The 14,321-nt window shown below is 43.7% G+C and overlaps 1 protein-coding gene across 2 annotated transcripts in view; it reads right to left on the bottom strand.

Annotated features, from left to right (window-relative positions):
* Positions 1 to 14,321, bottom strand: part of spartb (spartin b) — a 57,400-nt gene that overhangs the window by 20,362 nt on the left and 22,717 nt on the right. For both annotated transcript variants that reach the window (XM_060897725.1, XM_060897724.1), the window contains exon 4: positions 2,998 to 3,139. In XM_060897725.1, the coding sequence (XP_060753708.1) occupies positions 2,998 to 3,139 (142 nt within the window). The remainder of the gene's footprint in view (positions 1 to 2,997; positions 3,140 to 14,321) is intronic.

Here is a 14,321-nt window from a genome sequence, read left to right as displayed (position 1 = left end):
TTTAATTGCAATTAGTTGCCAATACGAGTCACGATATAAGGTTACTAAAACCGAAAACGTAATTGAATAACACGTTAATTAAGAAATAAAGCAAGTTTAAAAACGACTTCAGTTCTTCTTTAATTCATTTTGGTTGTTACTAAATGATGTATATTAATTTTAAAGCAATACAATAAGGGATTAGATACATTAAGTGTTTGCTTATGAAAACATCATCCATCGTTTGTTGTAGTAAAAATCGAGCGGTGTGTGAAGAGCAGCAGTCGGTGTAGTTATAGCTTTATGATCAATATCAAGAAGCAAATGTGGGAAATATTTGCACAGACAAAGTCAAGAGGGAGGGAGGGAGTAAGCACCCCTCCCAAGAAAAAACAGAACGACATGCAGTTATATTTGCAGTTACTTGTTTACTGGGCAACTATAATTTAACTAAAGGACGACAACAAACATCGTGAACATGGGATCAGTTTGTCCTGGGAGCCCCGGCTACTGCTTCCTCCACTGCTGGGCTTCATTCTCAGGCTTAGTGCAACTGGATTTGGAGATCACGAGGCAAGAATTTACACACAGCTGGAATGTGGATGCTCATCTCATCTCATTATCTCTAGCCGCTTTATCCTGTTCTACAGGGTCGCAGGCAAGCTGGAGCCTATCCCAGCTGACTACGGGCGAAAGGCGGGGTACACCCTGGACAAGTCACCAGGTCATCACAGGGCTGACACATAGACACAGACAACCATTCACACTCACATTCACACCTACGCTCAATTTAGAGTCACCAGTTAACCTAACCTGCATGTCTTTGGACTGTGGGGGAAACCGGAGCACCCGGAGGAAACCCACGCGGACACGGGGAGAACATGCAAACTCCGCACAGAAAGGCCCTCGCCGGCCACGGGGCTCGAACCCGGACCTTCTTGCTGTGAGGCAACAGCGCTAACCACTACACCACTGTGCCGCCCTGAATGTGGATGCTGATTAATATAATATATACAGTCACTCTAGCCTGAAATTAAATTAATAAAACAAGTTTGGAAATAAATTTAAAAAGATTTAGGCATGCATTTAACAATTACTCCACAAAATTGAGTCGGCTAAAAGCCACGTGCAACGAGATTGAGTGGAATAACTGTTTTATTCTATCCACATTCACTGGATTTTGAGGAACAGAGCATTTTTATTTTTTGCAAAGTCGATAAATAAAAACTTTACACAAAACGTCCGACAAAATCATTTCCGCTTAGACGGACTTCTTAAAAACCCATCGATGGCAGCACGAATTGACTTTAGTGTTGTTTTTTTGTAGAAAGTGCCGTCTTACTGTCGTGCCGAGGTATAGAATAGCTTTAGACACTTATTTAATTCTTCCTTGGACATTTCACTTCTTTGAACTTTTCAACAAGTCTAAAAAAAAAAAAAAAAAAAAGGACATGTTCTTCCCATCAAATACTTTTATTCCATGCACTACCATTCAAAAGTTTGGGGTCCCTTTGAAATGTCCTTATTTTTGAAAGAAAAGCACTGTTCTTTTCAATGAAGATCACTTTAAACTAATCAGAAATCCACTCTATACATTGCTAATGTGGTAAATGACTATTCTAGCTGCAAATGTCTGGTTTTTGGTGCAATATCTCCATAGGTGTATAGAGGCCCATTTCCAGCAACTCTCACTCCAGTGTTCTAATGGTACAATGTGTTTGCTCATTGCCTCAGAAGGCTAATGGATGATTAGAAAACCCTTGTACAATCATGTTAGCACAGCTGAAAACAGTTGAGCTCTTTAGAGAAGCTATAAAACTGACCTTCCTTTGAGCAGATTGAGTTTCTGGAGCATCACATTTGTGGGGTCGATTAAATGCTCAAAATGGCCAGAAAAATGTCTTGACTATATTTTCTATTCATTTTACAACTTATGGTGGGAAATAAAAGTGTGACTTTTCATGGAAAACACAAAATTGTCTGGGTGACCCCAAACTTTTGAACGGTAGTGTATTTCATTGCTTATTTTGTATTTTTTAGGGTTTTGTTTTCGAGCAGTTTTTATTTCGTCCTCGTTTGCTTCAGCAACACGTGCCGCCATTTTGTTTTTCTCTACTCACGGTATATGAGCTGATATCCTAGTAGTAGAGCAGCCAATCAGAGCACGCGATTGCTGATATCCAGTGAATGTGGATAGAATAATGTTTTTCATCTTAGTTGTTCGCTAAATTAGTCAAGGCGCTCCGGGAAAGGGGGGACCCTTGGAGGCAAAAGGCCTCCAAAATTTTGGCTTATTGACCTTTGAACTGAAGGAGTCGAAACTAAAATTCAGTTTAATTTAAAATATACAGTCCTGTTCAAATGTCTTGGACACAGGCTGTAAAGATGACTTCAGGAACAATGAAATTAAACGTTTTACATGGGAGGAAAAAAAAAAACAAAAAAACAAAGAACAGTATACTTTAGTGTGACGATCCTTTGCTTACAAATAATTTTAATCATCTCATCTCATTATCTGTAGCCGCTTTATCCTTCTACAGGGTCGCAGGCAAGCTGGAGCCTATCCCAGCTGACTACGGGCGAAAGGCGGGGTACACCCTGGACAAGTCGCCAGGTCATCACAGGGCTGACACATAGACACAGACAACCATTCACACTCACATTCACACCTACGCTCAATTTAGAGTCACCAGTTAACCTAACCTGCATGTCTTTGGACTGTGGGGGAAACCGGAGCACCCGGAGGAAACCCACGCGGACACGGGGAGAACATGCAAACTCCGCACAGAAAGGCCCTCGCCGGCCACGGGGCTCGAACCCGGACCTTCTTGCTGTGAGGCGACCGCGCTAACCACTACACCGCCTCTTCTATAACATTTATTTTTAATTTATTTTTGTAATGTTTGGAAATAAAACTTTTACACGGACTCAATTATGAAAACAGTTGTCATTAAACAAACACCATTTTTTTTTTTAAACCAGGGTGCTTATCCAGTACTGCATGTGCTCAGGTCTCACCTGTAAGAATCCCGTGAGCCACTTTCTCGCTCCACTCTGGTAGTGCTTTGTCCTCTTCAGCAGGGGGCGCCACCTCAGGCACCGCTGGCTCTATGGGCACCTTCTGAGGCAGGTTAATCGTGTCTGCTGCTTCATCGGATGGCTTGGACACACACACACACACACACACACACACACACACACACACACACGAGGGAATGAAGCAGTTAAAACATGACAACGTTCCGCACGTTCTAGCACCGTGCTCGTGCAGTCACCAAAAGCAAATGATCAGGAAACACTGCTTGGGGAAGTGAATCTCTATCTGCGATGATAATTCCATCATGTTCTCTTTTCATCAAACGGCTGTTTGGGTGCTTTGTGAGGTCGGTCAGCAGACCGACTTCTTCACACAAGGCGCTGTTATTTCCAAAACAAAGCCAGTGTTTGTATTTGCACCCACCTTGAAGGAGGACAGTGACGCTCTGCGCCAAGCCGTGCCGCAAGATGAACCCGGTGCGGAGGAATGTTTACAGAATGTTCTCGCACAGGAATGTGTGACATCAGGTCAAAGACGATGACGTTTTTAAGCCGATTATACCAGTAAGACGATGCATACTGTCCAGTGAGGCTGTACTCGAGTTGAGGGGGGATGCCATCCCCCCTGGAATAAACAAATGGTCAAAATCATCCCCCCTCCCTTCCCTTGAGCAATTTTATCAATAAATGTGGACATTACTTCTATTTAACATTGGAATTAGAAATGCCATTCCACGTAGCTTTGCTGAAACTGAGCATACGATAAGCAACCGCGAGAGACCGCATGCGCAAGCGAAGCGTTTGAGGAGGTGACATTCAGTTGGGGTTCCGTTATTTTTGATTTCATTCGGCGTCAGTGACAGCAGCGGACTGCAGCATCATGGCCAAGCGGAGTGGACAGCAAGACCTAAGCAAGTTCGGATTTAAGATCGCAAGAAAAAACATTTCAGGAGGTAAGTCAAGAGTTACGAATATCAGTCCCACTTTCTGTGAGCCCGCTATCACGCTGTAAAGTTCCCGATATGGAGCCTAATTTGCGGGCGGCGGATAACAACACAGCTATCATAATGAATGTTAGTTTGGAGTCTAGCCAGCTATCGATAGCTTACTCAGGTTCATGTTAGCTTTGATTTCTTGTATAAGGCCATTAATTTAATCAGCCTGGACGTTCGTTTGTTATTCTTCAGGCAACAAAAAGTGTTATTCAAGACAGGAAGGCTAAAATAAACGACACTAGCGGTTTTGAAGGCTTCATTGCCTCATTAGAGAGCCGGTCACAACATGTAAGGCAGAGCAGGATTGGTGTAGGACTCGACAAAGTGTCTGCTAAAATGCAGCTTTCTTTTTCTTCGTCATAGGCTCTTCTTCTGTCTCCTCAATGGGCCTTTTCCCCTTTCCAAAGAAACTTTCCAAAGATGCCTGCTTTTAACTCATTTTGCTAGCTTGTATCCAGTATGTATCAAAGTGCTGCTATGTATCGAAGCAAAGTATCAAAGTATCCAAGGCAGCTCCTTGGTAACCGTCAACGTTAAAGGAACAGTCCACCGTACTTCCATAATGAAATATGCTCTTATCTGAATTGAGACGAGCTGCTCCGTACCTGTCCGAGCTTTGCGCGACCTCCCAGTCAGTCAGACGCGCTGTCACTCCTGTTAGCGATGTAGCTAGGCTCAGCATGGCCAATGGTATTTTTTGGGGCTGTAGTTAGATGCGACCAAACTCTTCCGCGTTTTTCCTGTTTACATAGGTTTATATGACCAGTGATATGAAACAAGTTCAGTTACACAAATTGAAACGTGGCGATTTTCTATGCTATGGAAAGTGCGCACTATAATGACAGGCGTACTAACACCTTCTGCGCGCTTCGGCAGCACATTGATGTCTGAGCTCTGTATCAAAGCGCTGCCGAAGCGCGCAGAAGGTGTTAGTACGCCTGTCATTATAGTGCGCACTTTCCATAGCATAGAAAATCGCCACGTTTCAATTTGTGTAACTGAACTTGTTTCATATCACTGGTCATATAAACCTATGTAAACAGGAAAAACGCGGAAGAGTTTGGTCGCATCTAACTACAGCCCCAAAAAATACCATTGGCCATGCTGAGCCTAGCTACATTGCTAACAGGAGTGACAGCGCGTCTGACTGACTGGGAGGTCGCGCAAAGCTCGGACAGGTACGGAGCAGCTCGTCTCAATTCAGATAAGAGCATATTTCATTATGGAAATACGGTGGAGGGGCGGCACGGTGGTGTAGTGGTTAGCGCTGTCGCCTCACAGCAAGAAGGTCCGGGTTCGAGCCCCATGGCCGGCGAGGGCCTTTCTGTGCGGAGTTTGCATGTTCTCCCCGTGTCCGCGTGGGTTTCCTCCGGGTGCTCCGGTTTCCCCCACAGTCCAAAGACATGCAGGTTAGGTTAACTGGTGACTCTAAATTGACCGTAGGTGTGAATGTGAGTGTGAATGGTTGTCTGTGTCTATGTGTCAGCCCTGTGATGACCTGGCGACTTGTCCAGGGTGTACCCCGCCTTTCGCCCGTAGTCAGCTGGGATAGGCTCCAGCTTGCCTGCGACCCTGTAGAACAGGATAAAGTGGCTACAGATAATGAGATAATGAATGAGAAATACGGTGGACTGTTCCTTTAAGGTGTCACGTGACCTAGATAACAGCGGGAATCAACGTTACAACATTATAAGAAGAAACACAATAATAACAAAAAGGAAAAAAAAAAAAATGCATAATGCCTCAAACATCTTTTAAGAAGTTTAATCTGATTTACAATTTGTTGCTTGTTTTAGCTTATTGGTTCCCTACCTACCTCTGTATTTAACTCAGTGTTCAGCTTTGAATAAAAATTCTTTTGACTTGATATGAAAAGATTCAGTTGTTCATTTACATTGCCTGCTGAGGTTTTAATAAATTATTTACCAAACGATTTAAAAGGAGCCTACCATTAGGGTGTTCACACGGCACATATTTGCATCGATGCTGCACCGATGTATTTTGTTGCGATATATCTTACACCGGTGTAAATTTTGCGCAGCGTTCACACGTCACAAACCTGCTTACTAGAGAGAAGCATGTTAGCACCGGTGCAGCCCCACTTGCGGTCACACGGCAGTTTCTGCGACCGTGCAATAGTAGCAAAAACTTTATTACTATCATTTCCTTTTATTACTATCATTTCCTATCATTATTACTATCATTTCCGATAGTAATAATGCGGAAATGAAATATGCGCATGCATGAAAATGTACTTCCTTTTCCCGGTTGTCATGGCATCACCAAGCGCCGGGAAAACAACGTGGATGAAGACACCAATGTTGCCAGATACTGCTGACGTTTTCCAGCCCAAAATATGTTCAAATCCGCCAAAATGCACTTAAAACCGCCCAATCTGGCAACACTGGAAGACACGCAGTTCTGTTGTTGATATTCGCCATTTTGGAAGCGCAAAATACCAGGATGCAAATTATGCAATGCCCGTATGTAATCAACTCTCCTCACGCGTAGCGAGTCTACCCCTGTAGCGTTCAGACGTCCCATTTTATATCGGTGCTGCCCCGCAAACTAGCATTTACTCCGGAGTAAATTTCTTAAACCACCTCCCGAGCAGGGTTAGATTTGCACCGGTTTAAGCAGCTTTCAGGGGCGACACCGGTATAACTTTGTACCGTGTGAACGCTCTACCGGGGCAGCCCCGGTGCTACACCGGAGTAAAAGTTGCCGTGTGAACACCCCTCATGACTACGAAGTTACACTTCAAATTTGTCATCTGCATTTCACCCTAATATGGAGAATGTGGTCGGTATGTCAGCCAGGAGACTGACTAAATAGGACACGACATCCACACTGTGCATGTTTTACAGTAAAATACCAGTGTATTATGTTTTTTACAACAATAAAAAGGGTACACAGTGTGTACTACACACTTTATCAGCACAAAATACTGTATGTCTGGTAAATGAACAAGGTCCACAGACCTACGTTGTGTGCAAACCCTTCTAAAAGCAAACCAGTTTCCCACTCACTACGTTTACATGCACGTCCAAATCGAGCTGCTGTTGGTAATCGAGCAAAGGGTCCCAGCAGGGGTGCCAGAGAAATCCAATCCTACATGCACAAGTGAAATCGGGCTATTGTGCAAGGTGCATTGTGCACCCGAGCCACACGTGGCGCTACACGCCCCATCGTTTTGGTACACTTCCGGTTGTCGTCATGAAGGAGAGCTTTAGTGTTGCCAGATACTGCTGACGTTTTCCAGCCCAAAACATGTTCAAATCCGCTAAAATGCACTTAAAACCCCCAATCTGGCAACACTAGCAGTTCCGTGTTCAAGCTGTTAAGCTTGCTCTAACAGACTATGGCTACAAACTGTCCGGCGCAGACCACTGTTTTGTAAGACAACTTATTTTGCACAATAATATTTTTCTAAAGTCCATTTTTTGCTTACAAAAAAATTTTTTTTGCTTACAATTTAACTTATGTCTTAATAAACACACAAAAAGTTCAATTGTTTTGTTTTTATTGACATTCTTCAGATGTTGGACACATATACACACACACACACAAATACAGTGACTTGTTTATGTACACAATTCACAGCTATGCAACAGCTGTACAGATGTATTTGGTGATACAGTAAGTGAGCTACATTTTAACAGTGCAAACAATGCCACAAAAAGAAAAGATTCATGCCGTTGTCATGATTCGTTGTCATGCCGACCGAGGCTGTTGTGTTTCCCGCTTGTGGTCTCGTCACTCGTCACTTCCGGAAGTAGCTCGACAACTAGCTCGATAGGGTATACATGCACAAAGTAGCTCGGCAGAAATCGCATAAACTAGGTCGTGTAGCTCGATTCCGAGAAATCAAGTTCGGTTCAATTTCAGCCGAATTAAGGTGTATACATGGCATTTTGAACTTCGATTTCAGTCGAGCAACGGCAGAAATTCGATTCTCTCTATGTGCATGTAAACGTAGTGACTGACGGACCAACCGACGGGTCGACACGCGACTAAAAATTTCACCATCCCCCCCCCGGTTTGATTTGATTTTACAACTCGACCACTGCAGTGAGGTGTTCGGAAAGTCTGTCTGCGCTCTCTGACAAAACTGATGGATCATAACAATGAGGTCATTGTTGAACTTTGGCTCTTTTTTTTTTCGGGTCAGGCACAGCAGCATGGCAGGGAGTCAGCAGTTTAAAGCAGCACTCTAATCTTCTCTGCCTTCAAGCTCGAGCTGGGATGTTTTTCCGAGCCACTGTTTTTCTAGAAAGCATGAAGTATCGAATGAAGCATCAAGTGCCTTGCGGTATTTAACCCGAGCCTGGTGGTGTGGCTGAGTAAAACCGAGTGATCTCGTTTAGAAACGGGTGTGACGGTATCACATGCTGCCAGATATTACAGGTGATGACATCACAAAAATGCAGTTGAGCAATAGGGTGCATGAGTTGCCCTCACTTTCATAAAATCTGATGCATTTTTGTTTGGGTGTTCCTTTTCACCAATAAAGACATCCTGTAAAATTTTTTGACCAGATTCAAAAGTCTAATGGTGGCACCATGAGGTTCATTTTTTTTGCCAAAAAACGCTTATTTTATGTTTTCGCGTAAGGTTTGAATCACAACGTTGGACTCCATTTATTGATTTCTTGTGACCCAGAGATCATGTTAAGAACCTTTGCAAGGGATTGAGAAGCATTAATGTGATTCATAATACATTTGTATTGTTTAAAAGTAGTTGAACAATGATTCAATGAACAGCTAAAACTCAAACTGTGCTTGATAATATATTTAGAATATGTACTAAAAATGTGGATCTAAGATATTTGGTATACTCTATAAGGTGCCATAATGTTTCATGAAAAGTGATCGAAATTTTGTCATAAAAGTCATAAAATAGCAGCTTTTTCCATAACTTTGAGCTCCTGGTGCCACCATTAAACTTTTGAATTTTGTTAGCCTGGCAAGCCAGTAGTCTGGTTAACACCAGACCATATCACAAGTGAAATATGGTCTGGAATCCGCCTATTGAATTTCTCGTAGGGGAGGTGTGGTTTACGATTGTCAACGGCCGTTTATTGGATGTTGCGAATGTCTATCATTTGGCGTATACGTAGCCCATGGCCAATCATGGCAGTTGTACCCGGTGACATAGTTAGAGCGACGAAGAAGACGAAGAGGTTTTTTAAAACAAACTTTCGCTCTAAACTATTCAGAACAGTGTCTAAAGCTTGATTGAAAGTTTGGTTCGTATCGCTCACCGCCATGTTAAATGTGATCCGTAAACAGTCCCAAATAAACTACAAGCTTCCGTTTGTCGAGTAGTACGCGTCACCGTCTTTCCACCCCTCCCCACTCTCTGATTGGCTCCCTAACTCAGGCGAGCCTTTAGACCATAGTTTCCATGCTGTCTTTTCAGATCGGAACGATTGTGCAAAGCAGCATAGGATTTCCCAGACTAGCAAGCCAGACTATATGTGAATATTTAGTCTGGCCTCGCTCGTAGACATTTCCGAAGGGTGTGGGTGGAACAATCCGCTGTCTTTCAAACTGTCTCTGTGCGTATAGGCCAACGCTCTGACCAATCAGCGCAACAGTGACTGTGACGTAGTCAGAGCGACAGAAAGCAGTGGGGGAGGCCTTGAAATAAAGAATTTTTCAAAATGCGTATTAATTAATAAACAGGTTCTAGATATTAAGAAGTTTGGAGATAATGACCACAAGTTTGGAGTCTGTACCACATACACTCATTTTTTTCAAGTGTTTTTCAAGGGTTTGCTTAAACTGTTTTTGAGAGTTTTTATTTAGTGGTGTTTGGTGAAATAATTTCCCTTAAATTTAAAATAACGGGAAAATAAGAAACAATCAAAAAGTAATGTTTCAAAGCTGTTTATTAATTCTTCGTACTGCACAAACTAGCCCATCCTTTTGGCTACGAGCGGAGCCAGCTGGTAGATCAGACTTTTGCCATAGCCGGTCGGCAAAACGGCGAAAACGTCCTTCTTGAAAAGGAATGAGCGGAGAGCCTCTTCCTGCTCATGTTTCAACCAAAACTCCAAGTCTAATTCTTCTAAAACTGATTCCAAAGCGGAGTCAAACGCGCGCTGTTCACTAGCCGTAGCCATCTTTCCTGCTGTGCTTTCTCCAGCGTCGCGCAGCTTTGTCGTCACTCCTGCAAAAGCCCGCCCAAAGAATCCAAACAAAAACCTTGCGTTGTGATTGGCGGGCACGATTTGATGCCCGGGGTGTTTTTGTTTATATGGTGCGAGGCTAGACCCACTCGCAGGCAAAAAATATTTTTGGCCGCTAGGCGGGTGGGTCTAGTTTACTAGGCTAGAATTTTGTCAAAATATTTCACCCAGTGTGTTTTCTTACCAAAAGGAACATAAAAACAAAAATGCATCATGATCGGAGGAACTTTTCAGTTTTAGGGGGCATTGAAAAACACTGTGTATGCTTGAAAAACAATAATAAATGATTTCGCGTTTGTACAGCTGCTGCTTCTCGTCGCTTAAAAATAGCGATCTTTCGCGGTCTTATTGTTGTTGGTCTTAACAACTCCCCCCCCCCCCCCCCGCTGACGTAAGCGGTTCTCTCCTCTGGCCCAGCAGAGAGTTGGTGCTACCCTGGAACTGGCTTTTCTGGCCCCAGAGCCAGTTCTTTGTCAGTGGAAACAGAAAACCCGGTTCCAAACTAAGCACTGGCCCCGAACCAGCCCTGGAACTGCTTTGGTGGAAAAGGGGCACATAGTATCCCTCCGGGCCTTTTGGCCAGCGAGGGATAAAAACCAGCCATTTCCATATAAGGTGCCTACGCGAGGCCTTTCACTGTAGATAAACTGCCATGTATTTCTGTATTTCATATTACCCTGAACTCCACTTGCAGCGACCGCCATGAAACGCCATCAGGGTGTTTAGGGTTTTTTTCAAGGTTTTTTTTATTTTTTATTTTTATGAATTAAAAGTCACTTCTTCATGTCTTAAAGTAATCATGGATGTCGTTTCTCTTTACTTAGTTGTTCGGTTCTTGACATAATACGGATTACGACAGTTGTGGTGTTGAATAGGGCTGTTTACTATTTACAATTTGAGCTCAAACGCATTAAGAAGGCAAGAAACTCATCCGCTAATTAACTTTTGACGAGGCACCTGTTAATTGAAAAGCGTTCCAGGTGACGATCTCATGAAGCTGGTTAAGATAATGCCAACAATGTGTAAAGTGTCACAGTAAACACTGGATACTTTGAAGAATCGAAAATATCAAACATTAACACTTTTTTCCCCCTTTACCGCAGAACTCCATACATGTTCCAGATGTTCTTTCAGAGTTGTGATGTCTTCAGAATTGTTCTACAATGTAGAAAATACAGGAAAATCCTATGAATGAGTAGAGTTGGGGTGTACAAACTTTTGACTGGTACTGTACACTGATGCAATATAGACGATTTTAATTGGCTATATAGACCAGGGGTCATCAAACTACGGCCCGCGGGCCGACTCCGGCCCGCCACCCGCCTTTGACCGGCCCCCCAGCCCCTCTGCCCCCCACCACTTGAACTGGCCCTATGAGGCAATCCCCAAAAGTGGTCATGGCCTATTTTTTAAAATTGCTTTTTGGCAAATAACATGTCTGCATCTTGTTGATTTTATCAATTAAAATTGATATTTAGTTATAAAATGAACTATTCATATTTTCCGAATTTTCATCATATGCTCGCGATCAAGCAGTGACAGGCAGCGCATGTGCAGAGAACTGTCAGTGTTCAGGACAGTAAAATGGCTAGCGGTCAGCGAAAAGCTGACAGAGAGTGCAGAGTTTTTAAAGAACAGCGGACCACCGATTATTTTTTCGTTCAGTGTAAGGACCGTGCAGTTTGTCTTGTATGTAAAGAAAGTGTGTCGGTTTTCAAAGAATATAATCTGCGTTGTCACTACGAAACCCGCCACAAAGAGTATGCTAGTTTGTGAGGACAAACAAGAGAAGACAGGATTCGGAGGATGAAATGCGGACTGGCTGCACAACAGAATGTATTCCTTCACCAAACCCAGATCAACCAGGCTGCTGTCCGAGCTAGCTATAAGGTAGCTCACCTACTAGCTACCCATGGAAAGCCGTTTACTGATGGGGACTTTGTTAAAGTATGCGTGCTTGCTGTGGCCGAGGAGGTGTGTCCCGACAAGAAGGATGCGCTCAACGCGGTGAGTCTCTCCGCACCTACTATGACCAGGTGAACCAAAGATTTGGGGGACAACATGTATGACCAGCTGAATGAGAGAGCGTCAGAATTCGAGTTTTTTGCTTTGGCCATGGATGAGAGCAATGACATGCAGGACGCAGCACTATTGCTCATATTATAATTTCACTGTTTTTTTAAATGTATTTATTTTATAGGCCTATTTATTTGACCTTTATTAAGTGCTGCACACAATTATTATTAATATTATTAATAATATCAACAGGCCTACCTACAATTTATAATTTTCCACTCACCTTTGCCAGTGTCAATCACCTCAACTAGGCAGATGTTTCTTACCTTGACAGCTTTGATGTTATTTTTATTAGAAAATAAATAAATGGAATATCTGTGGTATTTCAAATTAAAACAAAGTGTGAAGACTCGATTACTACTTTTGCAAACCACTAGTAAAGATAAACAAATATGTGCCAGGAATCAAGTGTTGATATAGTAGTGTGGGGATATAGTAGTGGGGGGGGGATATAGTAGTGTGGGGATATACGGTAGTAGTGTGGGGGGGGTATAGTAGTGTGGGGATATAGTAGTGGGGGGGGATAAAGTAGTGTGGGGATATAGTAGTGTGGGGATATACGGTAGTAGTGTGGGGGGGGGATAAAGTAGTGTGGGGATATAGTAGTGTGGGGATATACGGTAGTAGTGTGGGGGGGTATAGTAGTGTGGGGATATAGTGGGGGGGGGATATAGTAGTGTGGGGATATAGTAGTGTGGGGGGAATATAGTAGTGTGGGGATATACGATAGTAGTGTGGGGGGGATATAGTAGTGTGGGGGGAATATAGTAGTGTGGGGGGAATATAGTAGTGTGGGGATATACGGTAGTAGTGTGGGGGGGGTATAGTAGTGTGGGGATATAGTAGTGGGGGGGGATATAGTAGTGTGGGGATATAGTAGTGTGGGGATATAGTAGTGTGGGGATATAGTAGTGGGGGGGGGGGGATATAGTAGTGTGGGGATATAGTAGTGTGGGGGGAATATAGTAGTGTGGGGGGAATATAGTAGTGTGGGGGGAATATAGTAGTGTGGGGATATACGGTAGTAGTGTGGGGGGGATATAGTAGTGTGGGGGGAATATAGTAGTGTGGGGGGAATATAGTAGTGTGGGGGGAATATAGTAGTGTGGGGATATACGGTAGTAGTGTGGGGGGGGTATAGTAGTGTGGGGATATAGTAGTGGGGGGGGGATATAGTAGTGTGGGGATATAGTAGTGTGGGGATATAGTAGTGTGGGGGGGTATAGTAGTGTGGGGATATAGTAGTGGGGGGGGGATATAGTAGTGTGGGGATATAGTAGTGTGGGGGGAATATAGTAGTGTGGGGATATACGGTAGTAGTGTGGGGGGGGTATAGTAGTGTGGGGATATAGTAGTGGGGGGGGGATAAAGTAGTGTGGGGATATAGTAGTGTGGGGATATACGGTAGTAGTGTGGGGGGGGATAAAGTAGTGTGGGGATATAGTAGTGTGGGGATATACGGTAGTAGTGTGGGGGGGTATAGTAGTGTGGGGATATAGTAGTGGGGGGGGGATATAGTAGTGTGGGGATATAGTAGTGTGGGGGGAATATAGTAGTGTGGGGATATAGTAGTGTGGGGGGAATATAGTAGTGTGGGGGGAATATAGTAGTGTGGGGGGAATATAGTAGTGTGGGGGGAATATAGTAGTGTGGGGATATACGGTAGTAGTGTGGGGGGGGTATAGTAGTGTGGGGATATAGTAGTGTGGGGGGGATATAGTAGTGTGGGGGGGATATAGTAGTGTGGGGATATAGTAGTGTGGGGGGAATATAGTAGTGTGGGGATATACGGTAGTAGTGTGGGGGGGGTATAGTAGTGTGGGGATATAGTAGTGTGGGGGGGATATAGTAGTGTGGGGGGAATATAGTAGTGTGGGGGGAATATAGTAGTGTGGGGGGAATATAGTAGTGTGGGGGGAATATAGTAGTGTGGGGATATACGGTAGTAGTGTGGGGGGGGTATAGTAGTGTGGGGATATAGTAGTGGGGGGGGGATATAGTAGTGTGGGGATATAGTAGTGGGGGGGGGGATATAGTAGTGT

This window comes from Neoarius graeffei, chromosome 17 (assembly GCF_027579695.1).
Source record: "Neoarius graeffei isolate fNeoGra1 chromosome 17, fNeoGra1.pri, whole genome shotgun sequence".
Taxonomy (NCBI): domain Eukaryota; kingdom Metazoa; phylum Chordata; class Actinopteri; order Siluriformes; family Ariidae; genus Neoarius; species Neoarius graeffei.
This window is presented reverse-complemented; position numbering and strand designations above follow the sequence as displayed.